Genomic DNA, 23742 nt, shown 5'->3' on the forward strand with positions numbered 1-23742 from the left:
TAGACATCGATCTTGTCAAGGCTGTTTAGGATCTTGTATACTTCAATCAAATCAGCCTTCACTCTTTGAACTCCAGTGGATACAAACCCAGTCTGTCCAACCTTAACTCATAAGACAGCCCACTCATTCCAGGTATCAATCTAGTAAACCTCCTTTGAATAAGGAGAGCAAAACTGCGCACAGTATTTGAGGTGCGGTCTCACCAATGCCCTGTATAACTGAAGCATAATATCCTTACTTTTATGTTCAATTCCTCTTGTAATAAAGGATAGCATTCCATTAGCCTTCTTAATTACTTGCTGTACCTGCATACTAACATTTTATGACTCATGTACTAGAACACCTAGATCCCTCTACACCCCAGGATTATGCAGCTGTTCTCCATTTAAGTCGTACTCTGCTTTCTTTTTTTTTCCTGTCAAAGTGAACAACTTCACATTTTCCCACATTAAACTCCATTTGCCAGATCTTTGCCCACTTGCTCAACCTATCTTTTTTTTATTCATTCACGGGATGTGGGCTTCGCTGGCTGGGCCAGCATTTATTCCCCATCCCTAGTTGCCTTAAGAAGGTGGTGCTGAGCTGCCTTTTTGAACCACTGTAGTCCATGTGGGGTGGGTACACTCTCAGTGCTGTAGGAAGGGAGTTCCAGGATTTCGACCCAATGACAGCGAAGGAACGGAGATATATTTCCAAGTCAGAAAAGTGAGTGACTTGGAGAGAATCTTCTAGATGGTGGTGTTCCCATCTATCTGCTGCCCTTGTCCTTCTAGATGGTGCTGGAAGGTGCTGTCGAAGGAGCCTTGGTGAATTCCTGCAGTGCATCTTGTAGATGGTATACAGTGCTGGTAGTGGAGGGAGAGAGTGTTTGTGGATGTGGTGCCAGTCAAGCAGGCTGCTTTATCCTGGATGGTGTCAAGCTTCTTGAGTGTTGTGGGAGCTGGACTCTTCCAGGCATGTGGGGAGTATTCCATCAGACTCCTGACTGGTGCCTTGTAGATGATGGACAGGTTTTGGGGAGTCAGGAGGTGGGTTATTGATCACACTATTCCTAGCCTCTGACCTGCTCTTGTAGCCACAGTATTTATAAGACTAGGCCAGTTCAGTTCATGGTCAATGGTAATCCCCAGGAAGTTGATTGTGGAGGATTCAGTGATGATAATTCCATTGAGCATCAAGGGGTATTGGTTGGATTCTCTCTTGTTGGAGAATGTCACTGCCTGGCACTTGTGTGGTGCGAATGTTGCTTGCCACTTGTCAGCCCAAGCCTTGATATTGTCCAGGTCTTGCTGCATTTGGACATGAACTGTTTCAGTGCCTGAGGAGCTGTGAATGGCGCTGAACATTGTGCAATCATCGGCGAATATCCCCACTTCTGACCTTATGATGGAAGGAAGGTCATTGATGAAGCAGCTGAAAATGGTTGGGCCTAGGACACTACCCTGAGATACTCCTCCAGTGATGTCCTAGAGCTGAGATGACTGACCTCTAACAACCACAACCACCTTTATTTGTGCTAGGTATGACTCCAACCAGTGGAGAGTTTTCCCCCTGATTCCCATAGACTCCAGTTTTGCTCGGGCTCCTTGATGTCACACTTTGTCAGATGCTGCCTTGATGTCAAGGGCAGTCACTCTCACCTCACCTCGGGACTTCAGCTCTTTTGTCCAGGTTTGAACCAAGGCTGTAATAAGGTCAGGAGCTGAGTGGCCCTGATGGAACCCAAACTGACAGACAGTGAGCAGATTATTGCTAAGCAAGTGCCGCTTGATAGCACTATTGATGGCACCTTCCATTACTTTACTGATGATCGAGTGTAGACTGATGGCCGGGTTGGATTTTTGTGTACAGGTCATACCTGGGCAATTTTCCAAATAGCCAGATAGATGCCAGTTTTGTAGCTGCACTGGAACAGCTTGGCTAGGGGTGCGGCAAGTTCCGGAGCACAAGTCTTCAGTAATATTACCGGAATATTGTCAGGGCCCTTGGCCTTTACAGTATCCAGTGCCTTCAGCCATTTCTTGATATAAATTGGAGTGAATCGAATTGGCTGAAGAATGGCATCTGTGATGTTGGGGACCTCTGGAGGAAGCCAAGATGGATCATCTATTTGGCACTTCTGGCTGAAGATTGGAGCAAATGCTTCAGCCTTATCTTTTGCACTGATGTGCTGGGCTCCTCCTTCGTTGAGGATGGGAATATTTGTGGAGCCTCCTCCTCCAGTGAGTTGTTTAATTGTCCATCACCATTCACGACTGGATGGAACAGGACTGCAGAGCTCAGATCTGATCTGTCAGTTGTGGGATCGCTTAGCTTTGTCTATCACTTGCTGCTTATGCTGTTTGGCACGCAAATAGTCCTGTGTTATCGCTTCAACAGGTTGATGCCTCATTTATAGATATGCATGGCGCTCCTCCTGGCATGACCTCCTGCACTCTTCATTGAATCAGGGTTGATCCCCTGGCTTGATGGTAATGGTAGAGTGGGGGATATGCCTGGCATGAGATTACAGATTGTGTTCGAGTACAATTCAGCTGCTGCTGATGGATCACAGCACCTCATGGATGCCCAGTCTTGAGATGCTAGATCTGTTTGAAATCTATCCAATTTAGCATGGTGGTAGTGCCACACAACACGATGGAGGGTAACCTCAACACAAAGGCGGGACTTCATCTCCACAATGACTGTGTGATGGTCACTCCTACCGATACTGTTATGCACAGATGCATCTGCGGCAGGTAGGTTGGTGAGGATGAGGTCAAGTATAATTTTCCCTCCTGTTGGTTCCCATACCATCTGCCGCAGACCCGGTCTAGCAGCTTTGTCCTTTAGGAATCGGCCAGCTCTGTCAGTAGTGGGGCTACCAAGCTACGATTGGTGGTGGACATTGAAGTCCCCCAACCAGAGTACATTCTGAGCACTTGCCACCTTCAGTGCTTCCTCTAAGTGATGTTCAACATGGAGGAGCACTGATCCATCAGCTGAGGGAGGGCGGTACGTGGTAATCAGCAGGACGTTTCCCTTGCCCATGTTTAACCTGATGTCATGAGACTTCATGGGATCCAGGGTTGATGTTGAGGACCCACAGGGCAAATCCCTCCTGACTGTATACCACTGTGCTGCCACCTCTGTTGGGTCTGTCCTGCCAGTAGGACAGGACATACCCAGGTATGGAAATGGTGGTGTCTGGGACATTATCTGTAAGATATGATTCTGTGACGATGATTACATCAGGCTGTTGCTTAACTGGTCTGTGAGACAGCTCTCCCAATTTTGAGACCAGCCCCCAAATGTTAGTAAGGAGAACTTTGCAGGGTGTACAGGGCTGAGATTGGCAATGTCTTTTCCAGTGCCTAGGTCGATGCCAGGTAGTCCGTCCAGTTTCATTCTATTTTGTGACTTTGTAGTGGTTTGTTACAACTGAGTGGTTTGCTAGGCCACTTCAGATGGCATTTAAGAATCAACCACGTTGCTGTGGGTCTGGAGTCATGTCTAGGCCAGATCAGTTAAGGACAACAGATTTCCTTCCCTCAAGGACATTAGTGAACCAGATGGGCTTTTACAGCAATCGACAATGATTTCATGGTCATCATTAGACTTTTAATTCCAGATTTTTATTGAATTCAAATTCCACTATCTGCCATGTCAGGATTCGAACCCCAGTCCCTAGGCATTACCCTGGATCTCTATCTATATCCATCTGCAACCTCCTCATGTCCTCTTCACAACATACTTTCCTACCTATCTTTGTGCCATCTGCAAATTTAGCTGATGATCTTCATTCCCTCATCTAAGTCATGGATGTAAATCGTAAAAGGCCCCAGTACAGACCCCTGTGGGACACCACCCTCACATCCCGCCAATCAGACAAAGACCCATTTATGCATACTCTCTGCTTTCTGCCAGCCAGCCAATCTCTACTCATGCTAATATGTTACCCACTACACCATGCGCTTTTTTTTTGTTCCGTAATAATCTTTGATGTGGCACCTTATCAAATGCCTTTTGGAAATCCAAGTACAGTATGTCTACAGGCTCCCCTTTATCCACTGCGCACGTTACTCCTTCAAAAATCTCCAATAAATTGGTTAAACATGATTTTCCTTTCACAAAACCATGATGACTCTTCCTAATTGCCTTGAGCTCTTCTAAGTGCCCAGCTATAACCTCCTTAATGATCAACAGTAATAACTTAACCACAACAGACGTCAAGCTAACTGCAATATCATTTCCTGTTTTCTGCCTCCCTCCCTTCTTGAATATAGGGGCTGTATTTGCTACTTTAGAATCTGGTGGAACTTTTTCAGAATCTAGTGAATTTTGGAAAATTAACACCAGAGCATCAACTACCTCATTAGCCACCTCTTGTAAGACCTACGATGTAGTCCATTGGGACCTGGAGACTTGCCAGCCCGCAGCTCCATCAATTTGCTCAGTAGTGTTTCCCTAGTGATTTCAATTTCACCAGGTTCCTTTCTCCCATTCACCTCCTGATTTGCAGCTATTACTGGCTTGTTTTTTGTATCCTCTACAGTGAACACAGAAGCAAAATATTTGTTCATTTCTTCCACCATTTCTTTATTATCTACTATTAACTCCCCACTGTCACTCTCTAGAGGACCAATACTCATTTTACTTACTCTTTTCCTTTTTAAGCACCTGTAGAAACTCTTGATATCTGTTTTGACATTTCTAGCTAGCTTCAATTCATACTCTAATTTCTTTCTCCTGACTAACCTTTCAGTCATTCTCTTCCATTCTTCATATTCTACCTAATCATCTGTCCTGCCACTCATCTTTGCAGAGTTGTATGCTTTTTCCTTACGTTTGATGCTTTCCTTAACATCTCTAGTTAACCATGGATGGTCCTCCCCTTAGAATTTTTCTTTATGATAGGAATGTACTTATTCTGAATACTCTGAAATATCCCCTTAAATGTCTGCCACTGCTGCTCTATTGATCTATTTTCTAGCCTAGTTTCCCAGTTCACTTCAGGTAGGTCAGCTTTCATCCCCATATAGTTGCCCTTATTTAACTTTTTAAGATACTTGTCTTAGACTCATTCTTCTCCCTTTGCAACTGGATGTAAAATTCAATCATATTGTGGCCGCTGCTACCTAGGGGTGCTTTTATTCTGAGGTCATTAATTAATCCTAACATGTTACACAATGCCAAATCTAATATAACCTGCTCTCTGGTTAGTTTCAGAACATGCTGCTCTTCATTGCAAGAGGATTTGGGTTCAGAAGTAGGGATGTCTTACTGTAGTTATTCAAGGCTTTGGCGAGACCACACCTGGAGTATTGCGTGCAGTTTTGGTCTCCCTCCCTAAGAAAGGATATACTTGTCATAGAGGGAGTGCAGCAAAGGTTCACTGGGCTGATACCAGGGATGGCAAGGCTGTCATATGAGAAGAGATTGGTTCGACCGGGCCTGTATTCACTAGAGTTTAGAAGAATGAGAGGGGATCTGATTGAAACATATAAAATTCTAACAAGGCTAGACAGACTAGGTGCAGAGAGGATGTTTCCCCTGATTGGGGAGTCTAGAACCAGGGGCAGGCCATTTAGGACTGAGATGAGGAAAAATTTCTTCACTCAGAGGGTGGTCATGCTGTAGAATTCTCGACCACAGAAGGCTGTTGAGGCCAGGTCACTGAGTATATTCAAGAAAGAAATTGATCATTTTTTGGATATTAGGGGCATCAAGAGGTATGGAGAGAAAGTGGGAATATGGCGTTGAGACAGAGGATCGGCCATGAAGGGCTCCTAGTTTCTATGCCTGCTGCACCATTTACAACCTGGCGCATCAGTGGGGAGGCAAGCTGGCTGAGGAGGAGATGGAGGAGCTGCATATCTCCTCTGATGAGGAGGACACCGATGGGGATGAGGGAGTTCTCAGAGGCAGTGATGATGGAATGAGGCCCTCGCACTGGCTAGATGAGGCAGGTGCGCTTGGGAGGCCCTCATAGCTGCTAGATTTGTGGAGGATGATGACAACATGCAGTGAGGTGACCCCATAGTTCCTGAAATCGCATTTGTGAATGTTTGACTCCAGTCTGGCTTATGGCAGCGCAAATACCCTCTGTGAGAATGCTCCTATCATGGAGGCATGATGTAGGCCCTAACAGTCATTCGATTATAGGAGGATGATGATGACATGCATTGAGGATACTCCATAAATCTTCACACAGCCTCTGAGAATGTCTGACCTCTGCCTGGCCAAGGGCAGCTCACTTGCACTGCGTGATCAGGGTTATATCATAGAAATGCAACTAAGAAACTTTAGAAGCATCTGATGCATTATGCGCCTTCAACACCTGAGCCCTTCAGGAGCTGGAACACATGAAGGTGCTGAGAGCACACAGAGAGAATGAGAGAACTCTGTGGCACCTGTACACTACATTCTGGCAGCAATGACAAGCAACTCCAAGGTGCAGGCATCAGCAATGTCTCCAGGGAGTGTCAGGCCGGACCATCGCTTTGGTCTGAAGGCTGACAGAGCACAGGGGACAGGCCCTGGACTGAGGCATCTACCTTTATTGCACAAAAAGGTTTCACAGCTGAGTGACAAGAACACTGCTCATCAGAACAAGGAGCCATAGGCAGGGAGACATGCTAGGGAGTTTATCGACAATAGTGAACAGTATGTACAAGTGATTAACACCCATGCCCTGGCTGTGCAACAAATTCTCCTTAACTGTCCTAATCCTGCCACTATGCCCTGGTGCTCCCCAGACATCCACAGCGGAGGTGGAGGCAGCCAGCTGACTGAGACGCCCTTTCTGTGAAGACTTTGGCGGGTGTCCTCTAGAGTGCTGAGACCTGGAAGGCCTAGCCTGCTTTCAGGGTCCTGCTGTATGGCAGTGGCAGCCTCATTGGCCTATGGAGCTGGAGCTGCTGAAGTCACAGGAAGAAGGGAGTCAGACACTCTCAGAGTCACCTGGATGGATGGGCCAAGAGCGTGCACCTGCAGACCCTCCGCCCTGTGGGTGCCAGGGTTCCCCAGGCTGACTCCCTGAGGAGCAGGGAAAGCTGGAGTGAGATTGAGTTGACCAGCACCCCTCTCGCATACAGAATGTTGGAAGCTAATTATGGCATCAACGATGGAGTTGAGCCTGCGCAGGAGCCCAGGAATGAAGACCTGGACTAAGGTCCCCATGGTATCAGCCATCCTACCAGTGTTGACCTCGATGCATTGGCATGCCGGCACTATACCTCAGCCTGAAGACGGATGGACTCCTCCATCATGCCTTGCAATCTGAGGAGTGCAGTGGGCATCCCTTCCTGATGTTCCCGAGCTTGCCTTTACAGCTCCAGCAACTGTGCCATGACCGAGTCCAGAGGCTCGTCATCTGACTCGGACTCAGCAAAGTTCTGGCCTCCAGCAGTCCTCCGAGTGCTAGACACATGGGAAGTCCTTGCAACCACCTGTAGTGGATCAGACAGTGTAATGTGCTCACCAAATCATGCTTCCGGGGCTACTCTAAAGCCAGGTCCCACTGAGGTGTGTGTCTCTGCCCTGATGGAGGGCATGGGTTAGTGTTATGAATGGAGTTCAGGGAGGATGCCTCCAGATTCCTCTTCAGAAGTTTCTCCAGGGCTTTACTGGAGGCCCTAGGTCATGGACTCTGTCGGCTGCTTGTCAGATGTGCCTGCAAAAGCAAATAGAGATAACTAGTGCATTGCAGTGGCCTGTGAAAGAGGACACATCACTCACAGCATGTTTGTCTGATGGATGTTGCACTGCTGGATTCTCACTTGGTAGAGCACCGCCGACCTCACCATCAGCACAGGACCAGTCCAGATTCTCATTGGCCAGCTGGATAGCTCTCTTTTCAAAGCCCATGAGGACTCTGATTTCGGGCATTCTACCACCGATCTGTGACCTCTCTCTCTTGTTCTGTGCCAGCTTGTCCTTCATGAATAGAGATGAAGAAGGTGTAAGCAGGATGCCTGGCCTGCCAGGCCAGATGACAAGTATGCCTGGCCTGTGTGGGTGTTGAGTGGCCCCATGGACGGGATGAGGATAATGATGGTGCATGAAAGAGAGTGAATGGTGATGTCCTTTGAACAGTCAGGCCCTGTGGATGTGTAAAAACAAAAAACTGCGGATGCTGGAAATCCAAAACAAAAACAGAAACACCTGGAAAAACTCAGCAGGTCTGGCAGCAGCGGTGTAGAAGAGCCCAGTTGCAGCAGGGGTAGAGGAACTCCTGTTGGGTCTCTACGGCATCCAAAAGTCACTCGAGAGATGCGTTGCTGAACCTGGGGGCTGCAGCCTTATTCAGTTTCGGGGTCAAGTCTTACGCGCAGCAGTGGTGAGCTGGAAACACTGAGATGTGTGCTTGCGGCTGGACTTTAAATATGGTGTCCAGCGTGATGCAGCGGCTGCGTGATGGCAGGCGGGCGAATGAGAGCCCACCCACCATGGAAAAGATGTATTTCCAGTGAGTGCATAAATAATGAGGCGGGTTTGGGATGATACGATGTGAAAATGTCATTTTACCCACCCTCTAGCATACTTAGTGCAAATTTGGGAAAATTCCACCCATAGAATCTGTTAAGAAACAGTTAGGGGCAGCATACATTGGTGCAGTCGTTTATAGACCACCAAACAGCCGTAGTGATTTAGGGCACGGTATAAATCAGGAAATTAGAGATGCATGTAACAAGGGTAATGTAGTAATAATGGGAGATTTCAATCTACATATAGATTGGGTAAATCTAATGAGTACTAATGCTGTGGAGGAGAAATTCCTGGAACGCATATGAAATAGTTTTCTAGACCTGTATGTTGAGGAACTAACTAAGGAACAAGCTACTTTAAATCTAGCATTATGCAATGAAAGGAGATTAAGTATTGCTGAAAAAATACATTTTGTCAAAGCTTTACATCTTGCACTCACCAGGACAGTCGCCAGAATACCAGTGTCAGGGGAAGCTACAACTTTATACTATATGAGAAGAGAGAGCTGATTAGTTGGCAAGTGCACCCTAATTGGTAGAGATGTTGCCATGGAGAATGCGCCATGAAATTTAATGCAGACAGCATGACTCTGATTGCTCAAAATAATGCTGTGAGGAATGAACTGGCATTTGGCTGTCACTTAATTTGTTTAGCTGAAACATGTGCAATGTGTGTACTTGTTCTTTCTCTCTGCAAAGAACAGGGTCCTGTCCTGATGAGTGCAAGATGAATAGCTTTGATAAAGTGTCCTTTTTCAGCAATACTAAGAAAGGATTAATTAATAATCTTGTTCTAAAAGAACCTTTAAGGAAGAGTGACCATAAATGATAGAATTGTCCATTAAGTTTGAAAATGATGTAATTTAATCCGAAACTAGGGTCTTAAATCTAAACAAAGGAAACTATGAAGTTATGAGGGGCAAGTTGACTGTGGTGGATTAGGATAATATATTAAAAGGTATGATGGTAGATGGGCAATGGCTAGTATTTCAAGTAATACTACATGGTTTACAACAAATATATATTCCTTTGAGGCAGAAAAACCCAACAGGAAAAGTGAGTCAACCGTGGCTAACAAAGGAAGTTAAAGAGGCTTATAAATTTGGCAAAAAAGTAGCAAGCCTGAGGATTGAGAGCATTTTAGAATTCAACAAAGGAGGACCAAGAAACCGTTAAAGAAAGCGAGAATAAAATAGGAATTTAAACCAGCAGGAAAAATAAAAACGGGTTATAAAAGTAAAAAAGAAAGGATTAGCAAAGACAAATGTGTGTCTAATACAGGTAAAGATAGGCAAACTTATAATGAGGAATAGGAAAATGTCTGAGAAATGAAATAATTACTTTGTGTCTATCTTCACTGAGGAAGATACAAAAACACTCCCAGAAATAATAAAGAACCAAGAGACAAATGGGAATGTGGAAGTGAAAGAAATTAGTATTGGTGAAAAAGTGGTACTGGAAAAATTACTGGGACTGTAAGTTGATTAATCCTCAGGGACCCAATGATCTACATCCCAGAATGTTGAAAGAGGTGGCTATAGAGATAGTGGATGCATTGGTGGTCATCTTTCAAAACTCTATAGATTCTGGACCAGTGCCTGCAGATTGGAAGGTTGAAAATGTTACCCCAGGAGAGTGAAGGAAAACATGGAACTATAGACCTGTTAGCTTAAGCCAGTAATAGGGAAAATACTAGAATCTATTATAAAGGATATGATAACTGACCACTTGGAAAATAATGATTGATTGGGCAAAGTCAACATGGATTAATGAAAGGGAAATCATGTTTGCCAAACCTGTTGGAGTTTTTTGAGGATGTTACAAGCAGACTAGTAAGTGGGAACTAATGGATGTTGTGTATTTCGAATTTTAGAATGTTTTTGATAAAGTCCCACACAGGAGACTAGGAAACAAAACTAGAGTAACTGGGATAGGGGGTCGTTTACTGGCATGGATTGAGGATTGGGTAAGGGACAGAAAACAGAGAGTCGGAATAAACAGGTCATTCTCAGGTTAGCAGGCTATGACAGGTGGGGTACTGCAAGGATCAATAATTAGGCCTTAGCTGTTCACAATCTATATCAATGATTTGGATGTGGAGACTAAATGTAGTGGCCCATAACATCCGAGCTCCGGGGTGCTGTACCTGGTGTGGGTGGGGTACCCCAAAGATGTGCTGTTTAAACTTCCGTTGGGTAATTGCCCTGGAATGGGAACCATCCAAAACGAAATATAAATCACAAACTTTAGATGGTTCCAAAATCTCTTACAGTAATAATTACCCAGAAAATGTTAGAATAATTAAAACCGCTTCTAACTTCTGGATAACTATAGTACTGACCACCCCCGCGTCCCCCCAACCCCAAACCTCCACAGGACACCCCCACTACCCAACCACACCCCCAATTACCTCCCCAACTACCCTCCCCAACACCTGACTATACCACCCCTCCAACTACCCCCGACTATCCCTTCCCCAAGTACTCCCCCCTCCCTCAACTGCCCCCGACTACCTGACCTCACTGACTATCCAACCCCACTGACCGCCTGAGCCCTCCAATTGACCACCCAAGCCCCCTGACCAACTGACCTATGCTACCACACCCCCCCACTCCTGCCCACTTAACTTAAACACTTATCTTCTCCTTGGCTTCTCAAAGTGGCTGAACCTTTAAACTTACTTGCTTTATAGCAGCTAATGCCATAAAAAATAGGGCATGTCTTCCTTACCTCCGACTCAGCTACCCTTGACACAAGGCCTCAAGAACCCACTGCACTACACTGTTCTCACCTGGCCTGAGTCAGAAAGTCGAGCAAGAAAGGAACGGCTTCATTTCCAGGTAAGTAATTAGGAGGGGAGTGGCAATCCAACTTAGATTGCCACTCCACAGACAATGTTTCCAAGTTTGCGGGTGACACAAACTTAAGTGGGAATGTGTGTTGTCAGCACAATGAAAAGTGGCTTTGAGGGGATTTGGACAGGCTTAGTGAGTGGGCAAGAGCATGTCAGATAGAAATAATTTGGATAAGTGTGAGGTTATCCACTTTGGTAGGTGCATCGAAGGTGCATAGTATTTCTTGAATTGTGAGAGATTGGGAAGTGTTGATTTCCAAAGGGACCTGGGTATCTTTGTTCATAAGTCAGGAGGGGGAAGGACTAAGGGTGGTGGAAGAAGTAAGGGTGTCTGAGGGATTCAGGAACGGGGAGGGACTAAGTGGGGGTGGAGTCCGGGGTTGGGAGGACTAAAGGTGCAAAGGGTTCTGGGAGGATGTGAAAGTGAATGTGCAAGGGAGAGGTCTGATATCTGTCTCCTGGGGAGCCAACTGAGGGTGGGCGTGGTATGAAGGAATTGTGAGAATGACCAAAGGAAGAGTGAGGTGGTACGGTGGGAGGGGGAGGGTTCAACAGTAGCAATAGAAGGGACAGCAAATGTGGTTGGTGGGGACTTAGAGGCAGAAACAGACACTAGGACTGAGAAGGAGGAGGTTGGGGAGGTTAATGTGGATGGCGGTGGGATTCTCGGGAAGGAAGGTTCACCTGGACATCCCCGAAGGAAGAGGGTTGTGGTTGGTAGGTCACAGAAGGTTGGTGAAAAAGCAAATCCAGACCATGCTGTCCAAAGTGAAGTGACAGTTCTGGTGGGCAAGATCAAGTGCTGCATGGGAGTGTGATCATTGGGTGGGTGCAGATGCAGGTCAGCTCAGATGGACAGCTGAAAGTGATCCCCAGCAGGCAGCATTGAAAATGCTCAGGACATTGAGGTGAGTGTGATACATGAAGGATCCGGTTGCATGTGAGAGTGCTTACACCAGGCTCCGAAAGGCCCTGCCCACCCCCCACACACACACACACACACACACACACACACACACGCACACATATACATTTCCCTCCAGAATCACTCGTGGGCCAGCTGCTCCCTCTGCAGTGACAGAGGATGAGGTTGAGGGGCTCACAGGCAAAGGGGACTCAGAAGGAGAGGAGGGCCTCTGAGATTCCTCAGTGGGTGACTCAGGATGTCCAGCCTCCGCTCCTCCTACTTCAGGTGCCTGAGGTCTCCGGCCTGACTCGTTGAGGGGAAGGAGCACCTGGAGGGTGTCAGTCTCTTGGCAGAGCTCCCTGAAAACCAAAGTAGAGATGATTCGTGCATGGCAGCCAAGTCAAAAGCAGGAGAGAGAGCACTCACAGTTGCGTTGAGGGAGGGATGATGTGATGAAGGACCCTCAGGTGGGTGTTGGTCACCGAGCTCACTATTACCACAGGCACAGTCGACATACTCACCAGTCAGCATGATGGCACACTCCTCAAAGTGAGTGAGGGGCCTAATGTGGGCCACTCCAGCCCCTGTCTGGGACCTCTCCTTGCTGATGTGAGCAGGCTTCTCCTGCGTGAAAGCAGATGGAGAGAGTGTGAGCAGGACACATGGCACTGCATGGAATGTTTGTGTGGTGAGCAGAGCCATGGACAGTGTGAGAACGCAAGCTCAAGAGGTTATGAACCTGATGGAGATGTGAGGGTGTGTGTGAGAGTTAGTGGCGTTGTCCCTTGAGGTGAGATCTCTGTGAGTGTGTGATGGGTTTATGAGTGTGTGAGTTGAAAGTGATGAGAAAAGTGAGTTACCCTGGGATTCAAACCCAGGTCCCTGAGCATTACCATGGGATTCTAGATCAGTAATCCAGTAACAATACCACTACGCCACCGCTTCCCCCAGGTCAACAATCATGAAGAATTCTGTGTGGAATCGCCCTAGATTTGTAATAAGTGCAGTAACCAAGGTAGCCAGGGTAGAGTTACTCTGGCAGAATGAATGAGACCATTCATCCTGTAGTGACACTAGATAGCTATCCTCTTTTGCAGGGCATTGGCACTGACCACCGCTGCCACCGCCTGCCATGCTGGATTGGTGATGCCACTTCCTGTCCTGTGGCCAGAGTGGGGGTAGAGGACATTGTGGCGGGCCTCCATGGCATCCAAAAGGCATTCCAGTGATGCGTCATTAAACCTGGGGGGCAGCCTTTTTGCCTTTCGTAGATGTCTTTCCTGCTGGAAGCATTGAGATGTGTGCGCATGGCTGGACTTTAAATATGGCATTAGGCGTGATAGACGAATGAGAGCCCGCCCACCTTGGAAACTGCATGTTTCCTGGGAATGCATAATTAATGTGGCGGGTTTGGCATGATGCCACATGAAAAGTTGCCTTTGCGGCCGACTGTTTTACCCGCCTGCTACTGCACTTAGTACAAATCTGGAACGATTCCACCCAGAATCTTTCATGATTGTTGAACTGGGGGAGGCAATGGTGTGGACTGGTAATCCAGAATTCCATGGTAATGCTCTGGTGACCTTGGTTCGAATCCCACCACAGCATATGGTGGAATTTGAATTCAATAAATATCTGGAATTAAAAGTCTAATGATAACACTGAAACCATTGTTAATTGTTGTTAAAAAGCCATCTGGATCACTAATGTCCTTTAGGAAGGAAATCTGCTGTCCTTGTGTGGTCTGGCCTACATGTGACTCCAGACCACACAGCAATGTGGTTGACTCTTAAAAATGCTCTCTAAACAAGGAAAATTGGGCATGGGCAATAAATACTGGCCAAGCCAGCGATGCCTGCATTCCATGAATGAATTAAAAAAAAACATCCTTAAGCACTTTACAGCCAATTCAGTAGTTTTATAAGTATTTTATAAAAAATATGGCAGTCAGTTTGTGCACGGCAACTCTCACAAACAGCAGTGTAATGATGACCAGGTAATCTGTATTTTTATGATGTTGAGTGAGGGATAAATATTGGCCAAGAAAATGGGGATAACTCCCATGCTGCTCCTCAAATTAGGGCTATGGTAACTATTTTTCTTCTTTCCCCAACCTGCTTTCCCATGCACTGCTGGAAAAGTTTAAGAAAACTGAAGGAACGATTGCCTCTCTGTGATGTCTATCTTAAGAGAAGTCTATCAACTAAGCAGAACAGGGAACTTGTGGTCATTTCCTCCTTTAAATACGCCGTATCACAAAAGGTGCCATGATTCTCAAGATGACCTTCATCACTTAGTGCAAAAGAAAAAAAAGTTCTGCAAAAAGTTCTGAAAAACCTTCTTGAAAATTCCCCCTGTTTCTTTTGAAGATAGTACTGAAATGGCAGCCCTGGAGGTAGTTTATCTCTGAGCTACACCTGGTGCTACAGCAAGAAATCTGAGTGCACTGTACTTGACAGTCATTCAGGTGCATTCCACTACATGAAAAACCATACAGAAAGTAATGATGCAGGCTTGTAAACTCTTAGGAGGTGATTTTAATGTAATTCATTGTGGAAACTGACATCAAGTGGTATATAAAATGGGTGGCAAATTGTTGTTGCCAGTTTCCTGCCAAATAGTTTAGGTTAATATTGAAGTTTAGATCCCTAAATGCAAACAGCATAGATTCACCATGATGATGTCAAAGATGGAGGTGATTGTCATAAGAAAAGACTTGACACACTTGGGCTGCTTGCACTGGGTAAGATGTTCAGGAGAACTTCCACAAAAAATCATCGCCAAAATGCTTAATGTCCCCATTCTGCCCTGTAAACTACTTTGGCTTAGCTAAGTGATATTCCGTGAACATTCAACTTCTCACAGTGCCAGGTGAGCCATTATAATTGTGATTGAGTTGAATATGACTGAGCTTTATTTTATTGAAGTGTTTTCACATTTGTTTTCTATTTTCTATATACAGGACCACTTAGTGGGAATATTCGATAACGTAAATAAAGTGGCTTTCCATCCAAAGGATTACGATCACATTTTGTCTGTCATTTCCAGGGAAGGAGAACAAATTCAAGTAATTATCATTCACAGGATGTGCGAGTTGCTTGCAAGCACTTGGATAAAAACAAAAAAACTGTGGATGCTGGAAATCCAAAACAAAAACAGAATTACCTGGAAAAACTCAGCAGGTCTGGCAGCATCGGCGGAGAAGAAAAGAGTTGACGTTTTGAGTCCTCATGACCCTTCAACAGAACTGTTCTGTCGAAGGGTCATGAGGACTCCAAATGTCAACTCTTTTCTTCTCCGCCGATGCTGCCAGACCTGTTGAGTTTTTCCAGGTAATTCTGTTTTTGCTTGCAAGCACTTATTGTCCATCCTTAATGGGCCTTGAGCAGGTGGTGTTGAGCTGTGTTGTGAACGATAATAGTTTGTGTGATGCAGGTGCATCCAGAGTACTGCTAAGGATTTTGACCCAGCAACAGTGAAGGAATGACAATATCGTTCCAAGTCAGGATGATGTGTGACTTGGAGAGGAACTTGTCTCTGGTGGTGTTCCCATGTGTCTGCTGCCCTTGTTCTTCTTGGTGATAGATACTTCATAATTTATTTAGTTTTGATCCATTTTTGAAGTGCTTAATCCATATGGTTTCATGAATATTGGTCTGTATTGAAATTGGCTATTTTAGTACACATAGGGAGTTAGGAACAAAAGGAAGCCATTCAGCCCTGACCCTGTTTCACCATTCTTAATTCATGGCTCTGTGACCTAACTCCATGGGCAACATTCGGGGGGATGTGCAGGTGCAGGCGGGCGGGTTCCCCGCCATTTTACATGGGTGGGCCCTGTGCGGGTGGGGGAGATTCCCTGAGCCTGCAGTGCACTCTTTTACGCATGTACACGAAAGAGCACACAGATCTCCTTGAGGCAAAGTGATGCCTCTGGTAGATCTGCTCAGGTTTGAAACAGGTTGATCTAGCATCAGTTGCCATTTGCAGATGTGAGTTCCAAGCTTTTACCACCATTTGCCTGTAGAAATATTTCCTAATTTCACTCCTATATGCCTGACTCTAATTTTTGGACTATGCTGAATATATCCTTCCTGAGATACCATGTCCAGAACTGTTCACAGTACCGCTGGTGGAGTCAAAGCAGGGATTTGTCTCAATTAAGCATGACTTCTACTCCTTTTATATGATATTCATCTAGATGTAAAGAGTAGCATTCCACTAGCTTTTTTGAATCTTTTCTGTACCTATTCATGGTATTTTAATGATCTGTGTACCTGAATCTCCAAGGCCTGAATTTTACCTTTGGCGGGCAAGCATGATTGGCGGGCCTGGGAGCAATCAGGAAACAGACCACCAACCATGATAGGCCTCCAACCGCAATTTTATGCTGGCTGGCCAATTAACCCCGTGGCCAATTTGCCCGTTCACCAACCATAAGGTTGGACAGGCCACGAAAATTGAAGACAATTGCGCCATTAATGGGCTTAATTATCCTCTTAATTGTCTGTGGGTGCAGTTCCGACTTTTGCGCACGCCTGCCGAGTGAAATATCGCATGAGTGCGCAATGACGTCGGGACACTCGCCTGACATCATCTCGCGCAATTTTACGCCCGATCGGGTCGGGCACGTGCCCGCCCACGGGATGTCTCTTTAGACCTTCACTGGATATAGCTTTCCATCATTTAGAAGGTACTCTTGATGTATAATTTTTAAACCCAAAATGGATGACCACATATCTGCATACATACACACAAGAGCACAAGAATAAAAGAAATTAGAAGTAGGAGGAGAGAAAGTGGTGGCACAGTGGTATTTTCACTGGACCTCGTATTCCATAGACCTAGAATAATACTCTGGAGACTGGTGTTCAAATCCTACTATGGCAGATAATGAAATTTGATTTGAATAAAAATCTGGAATTAAAATTCTGATGATGACCAAGAAACCATTGCTGATTGCCGTAAAAAAATCATCTGGTTTGTAAATGCCCTTTAGAGAAAGAAATCTACTGTTCTTACCTGGTCTGGCCAACATGTAACTCCAAACCCACAGCAATGTAGGGTGACTTTTAAATGCCCTCTGAATAAGGGCAATGAGGGATGGGCACTAAATGCTGGCCTAGCCAGTGATACCCACATCTCATGCATGAGTAAAAAAAAATTAGGCCATTTGGCCCCTGCAAGCCTGCATTGCCATTTGATAAGATCATGGCTGATCTGATTGTTTGTGCCCACTTTGCCATCTGCCTCCTTACAACCCTTGAGTCTCCTTTTGATCAAAAATCTATCTAACTCAGCCTTAACTATATTCAATGACCCAGCCTTCACTGTTCTCTGGGGAAGAGAATTCCACAAAATAACAACCCTCTGAGAGGAAAAATATTCTCCTTATCACAGCTTTAAATGGGAGACACCTAATTTTTAAACTGTGTCCCCAGCTCTAGGCTCCCGCATAAGGGCAAACATCTTCTCAGCATCCACCATGTCAAGTAACTTCAGGATATTATATGTTTCAATAAGATCACCTTTCACTCTTCTAAACTCCAGAGTATAGGCATAACCTGCTCAACCTTTCCTCATAAGATAACCCTTCATCCCAGAAATCGGTTGAAACATAGAAACATAAAAAATAGGAGCAGGAGTAGGCCATTCGGCCCTTCGAGCCTGCTCCACCATTCATTCAGATCATCCAAAGCAATAGCCTGCTCCCGCTTTCTCCCCATATCCTTTGATCCTTTTTGCCCCAAGAGCTACATCTAAGTCCTTCTTGAAAACATACAATGTTTTGGCCTCAACTGTTTTCTGTCGTGCGAATTCCACAGGCTCACCACTCTCTGGGTGAAGAAATTTCTCCTCATCTCAGTCCTAAATGGCCTACCCCATATCCTCAGAGTGTGACCCTGGTTCTGGACTCCCCCACCATCGGGAACATCCTTCCTGCATCTACCCTGTCTAGTCCTGTTAGAATTTTATAGGTTTTGTTAAGATCCTTCCTCATTCTTCTGAACTCGAGTGAATATAATCCTAACTGACTCAATCTCTCCCCATATGTCAGTCCCGCCATCCCAGGAATCAGTCTGGTAAACCTTCGCTACACTTCCACTATAGCAAGAACTTCCTTCCTCAGATAAGTAGACCAAAACTGCACACAATATTCCAGGTGTGGTCTCACCAAGGCCCTGTATAATTGCAGCAAGAAATCGCTGCTGCTGTACTTGAATCCTATTGCTACGAAGGCCAACATACCATTTGTCTTCTTTACTGCCTGTTGCACCTGCATGCTTGCCTTCAGCGACTGGTTTAGGAGGACACCCAGGTCTCATTGCACATTCCACTCTTTCAATTTATAGCCATTCAGATAATAATCTGCCTTCCTGTTTTCGCTACCAAAGTGGATAACATCATATTTATCCACATTCTACTGAATCTGCCATGCATTTGCCCACTCACTCAGCTTGTCCAAATAACACTGAAGCATCTCTGCATCTTCCTCACAGCTCACCCTCCCACACAACTTTGTGTCATCTGCAAATCTGGAGATATTACATTTAGTTCCCTCACCTAAATCATTGATATATATTGTGAATAGCTGGGGTCCCAGCACCGATCCCTGTGGTTACCCCACCAGTCACTGCCTGCCATTTGGAAAAAGACCCATTTATTCCTACTCTTTGTTTCCTGTCTGCCATCTATTCTATCCATCTCGATACACTATCCCCAATCCCATGCGCTTTAATTTTACATGTCAATGTCTTATGTGAGACTTTGTCGAAAGCCTTCTGAAAGTCCAAATAAACCACATCCACTGGCTCCCCTTCATCAACTCTACTAGTTACATCCTTAAAAAATTCCAGTAGGTTTGTCAAACAGATTTTGTAAATCCATGCTGACTCTGTCCAATTCTGCTACTGTTTTCCAAGTACTCAGCTATTAAATCTTTTATAACGGACTCTAGAATTTTCCCCACTTCCGACGTCAGGCTGACTGGTCTATAATTCCGTTTTCTCTTACTCCCTTCTTAAATAGTGGGGTTACATTAGCTACCCTCCAATCTGTAGGAACTGTTCCAGAGTCTACAGAATCTCAGAAGATGACCACCCAATGTATCCACTATTTCTAGGGCCACTTTCTTAAATACTCTGGGATATAGATTATCAGGCCCTGGGGATTCATCGGCCTTCAATCCCATCAATTTCCCCAACACCATTTCCCTGATTTCTTTCAGTTACTGCCTCTCACTAAACCGTGTTCCCCAACGTTTCTGGTATGTTATTTGTGCCTTCCTTTGCGAAGACAGAACCAAAGTATGTATTTAGTTGGTCAGCCATTTATTTGTTCCCCATTATAAATTCCCCAGTTTCTGACTGTAAGTGACCTACATTTGTATTCACCAATATTTTTCTCTTCACGTACTAACAGAAACTTTTACAGTCAGTTTTTATGTTCCCTGCAAGCTTACTCTCGTACTCTATTTTCCTCTTCTTAATCAATCCCTTGGTCCTCCTTTGCTGAATTCTAAATTGCTCCAAATCCTCAGGTCTGTTGTTTTATCTGGCCAATTTGTATGCCTCTTCCTTGGATCTAATACTACCTCTTGTTCCCCTTGTAAGCTATGGTTTGGCCATCTTTCCTGTTCTACTTTTGCGCCAGACAGGAATAAACAATTGTTGCGGTTCACCCATGTGCTCTGAATGTTTGCCATTGCCTATCCACCATCATCCCTTTAAGTAAAGTTCCCCAGTCCATCGTAGCCAACTCGTGCCTCATACCATCATAGTTTCCTTCCTTTATTAAGCTTCAGGACCCTAGTCTCAGAATCAACTATGTCACTCTCCATCTTGATGAAGAATTCTTTCATATTGTGGTCGCTCATCCCCAAGAGGCCTCACACAACTAGATTGCCAATTATTCCTTTCTCGTTACACAATACCCAGCCTAGGATGGCCCATTCTCTAGTTGGTTCCTCAACATATTTATCCAGAAAACCATCCCATATACACGCCAGGAATTCTTCCTCTATGGTATTGTTACTAATGTGATTTGCCCAATCTATATGCAGATTAAAGTCACCCATAATTACAGATGTTCCTTTTTTGCATGTGTCTCTAATTTCCTGTTTAATGCCAATTCCAACATCACCACTACAGTTCGGGGGTCTATACACAATCTCCACTAATGTCTTTTGCCCCTTAGTGTTTCTCAACTCTACCCATACAAATTCCACATCATTGGAGCTAATATCTTTCCTCACTATTGCGTTAATTTCCTCTTTAGCCAGCAAAGCAACTCCACTGGCTTTTGCTCTTTGTTTGTCCTTCCAAAATACTGAATACCCCTGGATGTTTAGTTCACATCCCTAGTCGCTCTGCAGCCATGTCTCCGTAATCCCGACTATATCATACCTGTCTACATCCATTTGCGCAGTTATTTCATCCACTTTATTGCGAATGCTCCTCGCGTTAAGGCACAAAGCCTGAAGGCTTGTCTTTTTAATATTAATTGTCTCATTCCCACTATTTTTCACTTCCCTGTTTGATTCTTGCACTTGATTTCTCTGCCTATCACTTTCTTATTCCCCTTTCTGTCTTTTGTTCTTGTCCTTGATTCCGCCCCCCTGACTCCTTGCAAAGGTTCCCATTCCCCTGTCATTTTAGTTTAAACCCTCCCCAACCACTGTAGCAAATAATTCCCCCTAGGTCATGCCTAGTCCTGCCCAGGTGTAACCCATCCAATTTGTATTGTTCCCACCTCCCCCAGAACTTGTCCCAATGTCCCAGGAATCTGGAACGCTACCCCTCATACCATCTATTCAGCCACGTATTTATCTGATATATCCTGCTATTTCTACTCTGACTAGCACGTGGCACTGGTTGTAATCCTGAGATCACTACCTTTGAGGTCCTACTTTTCAACTTACTTCCTAACTTCCTATATTCTGCCTTTCGGACCTCATCTTTTTTTTAACCTATGTTGTTTGTACCAATGTGTACCACAACCACTGCCTGTTCACCCTCAACCTTTAGAATGTCCTGTAGCTGCTCTGAGACATCCCTGACCCTAGCACCAGGGAGGCAACATACCATCCTGGAGTCTTGATTGTGGCCACAGGAATGCCTATCTATTCCCCTTACAATTGAATCCCCTATAACTGTTGCATTCCCTCACTTCTTACTCCTCACCTGGGCAGCAGAGCCAACCATGGTGCAATGAATTTGGCTGTTGCTGCTTTCTCTTGAGAGGCCATTCCCCCCAGCAGTATCCAAAGTGGTATATCTTCCATGGGGAACTTGGAGTTTTGCAGGGGAATTGCCACAGGAGATTCCTGCACTGCCTGCCTAGTCCTCTTGCTCTGCCTGGTGGTCACCCATTCCCTTCCTGCCTGTGGACTCTTAGCCTGCGGTGTGACCACCTTTCTATATGTGCTATCCACAATACTCTCTGCCTCGCAGATGCTCCACAGTGTCCCCAGCTGCCACTCCAGCTCTGAAACCCGGTCTTCCAGGAGCTGTAGCTGGAGACACTTCCTGCACACTTGCTGGCCCCAGGCACTGGAAATGTTCCCGGCTTCCCACATAGAGCAGGAGGAGCACACCCCGGCTTTGAGCTCTCCTGCCATGACTTACCCGTTTTAAATTAAATTAAACCATTTGGAGATACCTAATATTAAATAATATCAATTACTCTAGGGCCCTTCTTCCCTGGTCCTCATTGTTACAGATTATAGCCCTTACAAACGATGAAGCACAAAATAAGACCTTAAAAACAAGAAGCGATAAAAGTAGTAAAGACTTACCTGACCGTACTCACAATACTCAAAGGATCACCTCGTTCCCTCCTCACCAAAGTCCCTCATTCACTAAACTCCAACTTAATCACTCAACTGCAGCCCAAAGCAGCACTCTAGCGAAACTTCTCTGAACTGCTTCTAATGCAATTTTATCCTTTCTTAAGCAAGGGGATCAAAACTGCAAACAGTACTCCAGGTGCAGCCTATCTAAGCATCTGTAGAGCTGCAGCAGCACTTCCCTACCTTTACACTCTATTCCCTTTGCAATAAACATCAACATTACACATAGTTTCCTGCATCAATTGCTGCACCTGCATACATGCACTTCATCTACCAAGACATCCAAATCCCTCTGTACCAGAGAGTTAGTTCTGCAATCTTTCTCCATATAAATAGTATACTGCTTTTCTATTCTTACAAAAGTGTGCAATTCCACATTTCCCCACCTTATAATCCATCTGCCAAAATTTTGCCCACTCACTTAACATATCTAAATCTCTTCACAGGCTCTGTGTGTCTCTTTGACAACTGGTTTTCCTACCTATCATTGTGTTGTGAGCAATGTTAGCTAACATATATTCAGCACCTTTATCTAAGACACTGATGTAGATTGGTAGAAGATCAGCCATGATGTATTTGAATAGTGGAACAGGCTCGAAGGGCGAATAGCTTCCTCCTGCTCCCATTTCCTATGTTCCTATGTTAATTGTTGAGGTCCGTCATCTAGGGGAGACTAAACTAGGGAACACAGTTTAAAAATATGGCACAGGGATTGGAATATTTTTTCTCTCAGAGAGTCATTAGTCTTTGGAATTCCCTTCCCCAGGAAGCAATGGAGGCTGGAACATTGAATTAATTCAAGTATGAATTGGATAGATTTTTGATAGCCAAGGGAGTCAAGGGTTATGGGGAGCAGGCAGGAAAGTGGAGTTGAGATCACAATCAGGCCAGCCATAATCTTATCAATGGCTCCAAGGACCAAATGGCCAACTCCTACTCCTAAGTCCGATGTTCCTACTTACACAGTTTGTGTGGATGGTCTCCCTGTCTCTCATCCTACTGAAGTCAACCTTGCTTAAATCTAGAATCTCAGCAGCTGTTTCAACTTTCTCCCTTTCAAACACAATGGGTAGAACTTTCCTCTCCAGCCACTAAGGCTGAGACTTTCCGCAATATATTGGGACAGGTGTATTTGGTGGCGAGATCAGAACATCTCGTGAGAAGGCCCTCGGCATGTTTTCCGGCGACATAAATCCAGGAAGCGACTGTCCCCTTCTCCATCAATGGTTTCCCACCATCGAACATCAGGAACTTAATTTGAATACATTTGTATCTCATTATTGTGACCACACACCAGAATCACGACCACCCCACATCAAATTTAAATCCTACATCGACGTGATTTTAGATCAGCATGATTTACAACTGCCTTTAAAAGGCATGCACCTGGCGACCAAACTTCATGGGGAACTTGGAGGTGAATGCACACAACTTAGCGCAACACTCGCAGGAACCCCAATGCAAAGAAGTGGCACCACAGATTCAGGGGCTGGTCACAGGCTGGTCTCCACAGCAGCTTCTTCATGGCTGGCTTGTGGTGCCAGGGCAAGATCAACAGTGCCGGAGAGAAGGGACCCTGTGGGCAAGGGCTACAGTGCTGGAGAAAAGAGAAAGAAGGGAACCTTGGGACAAGGGTTACAGTGACGGAGAGCGGGGCATCTCA

At 45.2% G+C, this 23742-nt stretch overlaps 1 protein-coding gene across 1 annotated transcript in view; it reads left to right on the forward strand.

Annotated features, from left to right (window-relative positions):
• LOC121278118 (dynein heavy chain 8, axonemal-like) overlaps nt 1-23742 on the forward strand; it is a 2067071-nt gene that overhangs the window by 1177550 nt on the left and 865779 nt on the right. Inside the window, 1 exon segment of the mRNA XM_041188205.1 lies at nt 15192-15296. Within this exon segment, the coding sequence (XP_041044139.1) occupies nt 15192-15296 (105 nt within the window).

This window comes from Carcharodon carcharias, chromosome 5 (assembly GCF_017639515.1).
Source record: "Carcharodon carcharias isolate sCarCar2 chromosome 5, sCarCar2.pri, whole genome shotgun sequence".
Taxonomy (NCBI): domain Eukaryota; kingdom Metazoa; phylum Chordata; class Chondrichthyes; order Lamniformes; family Lamnidae; genus Carcharodon; species Carcharodon carcharias.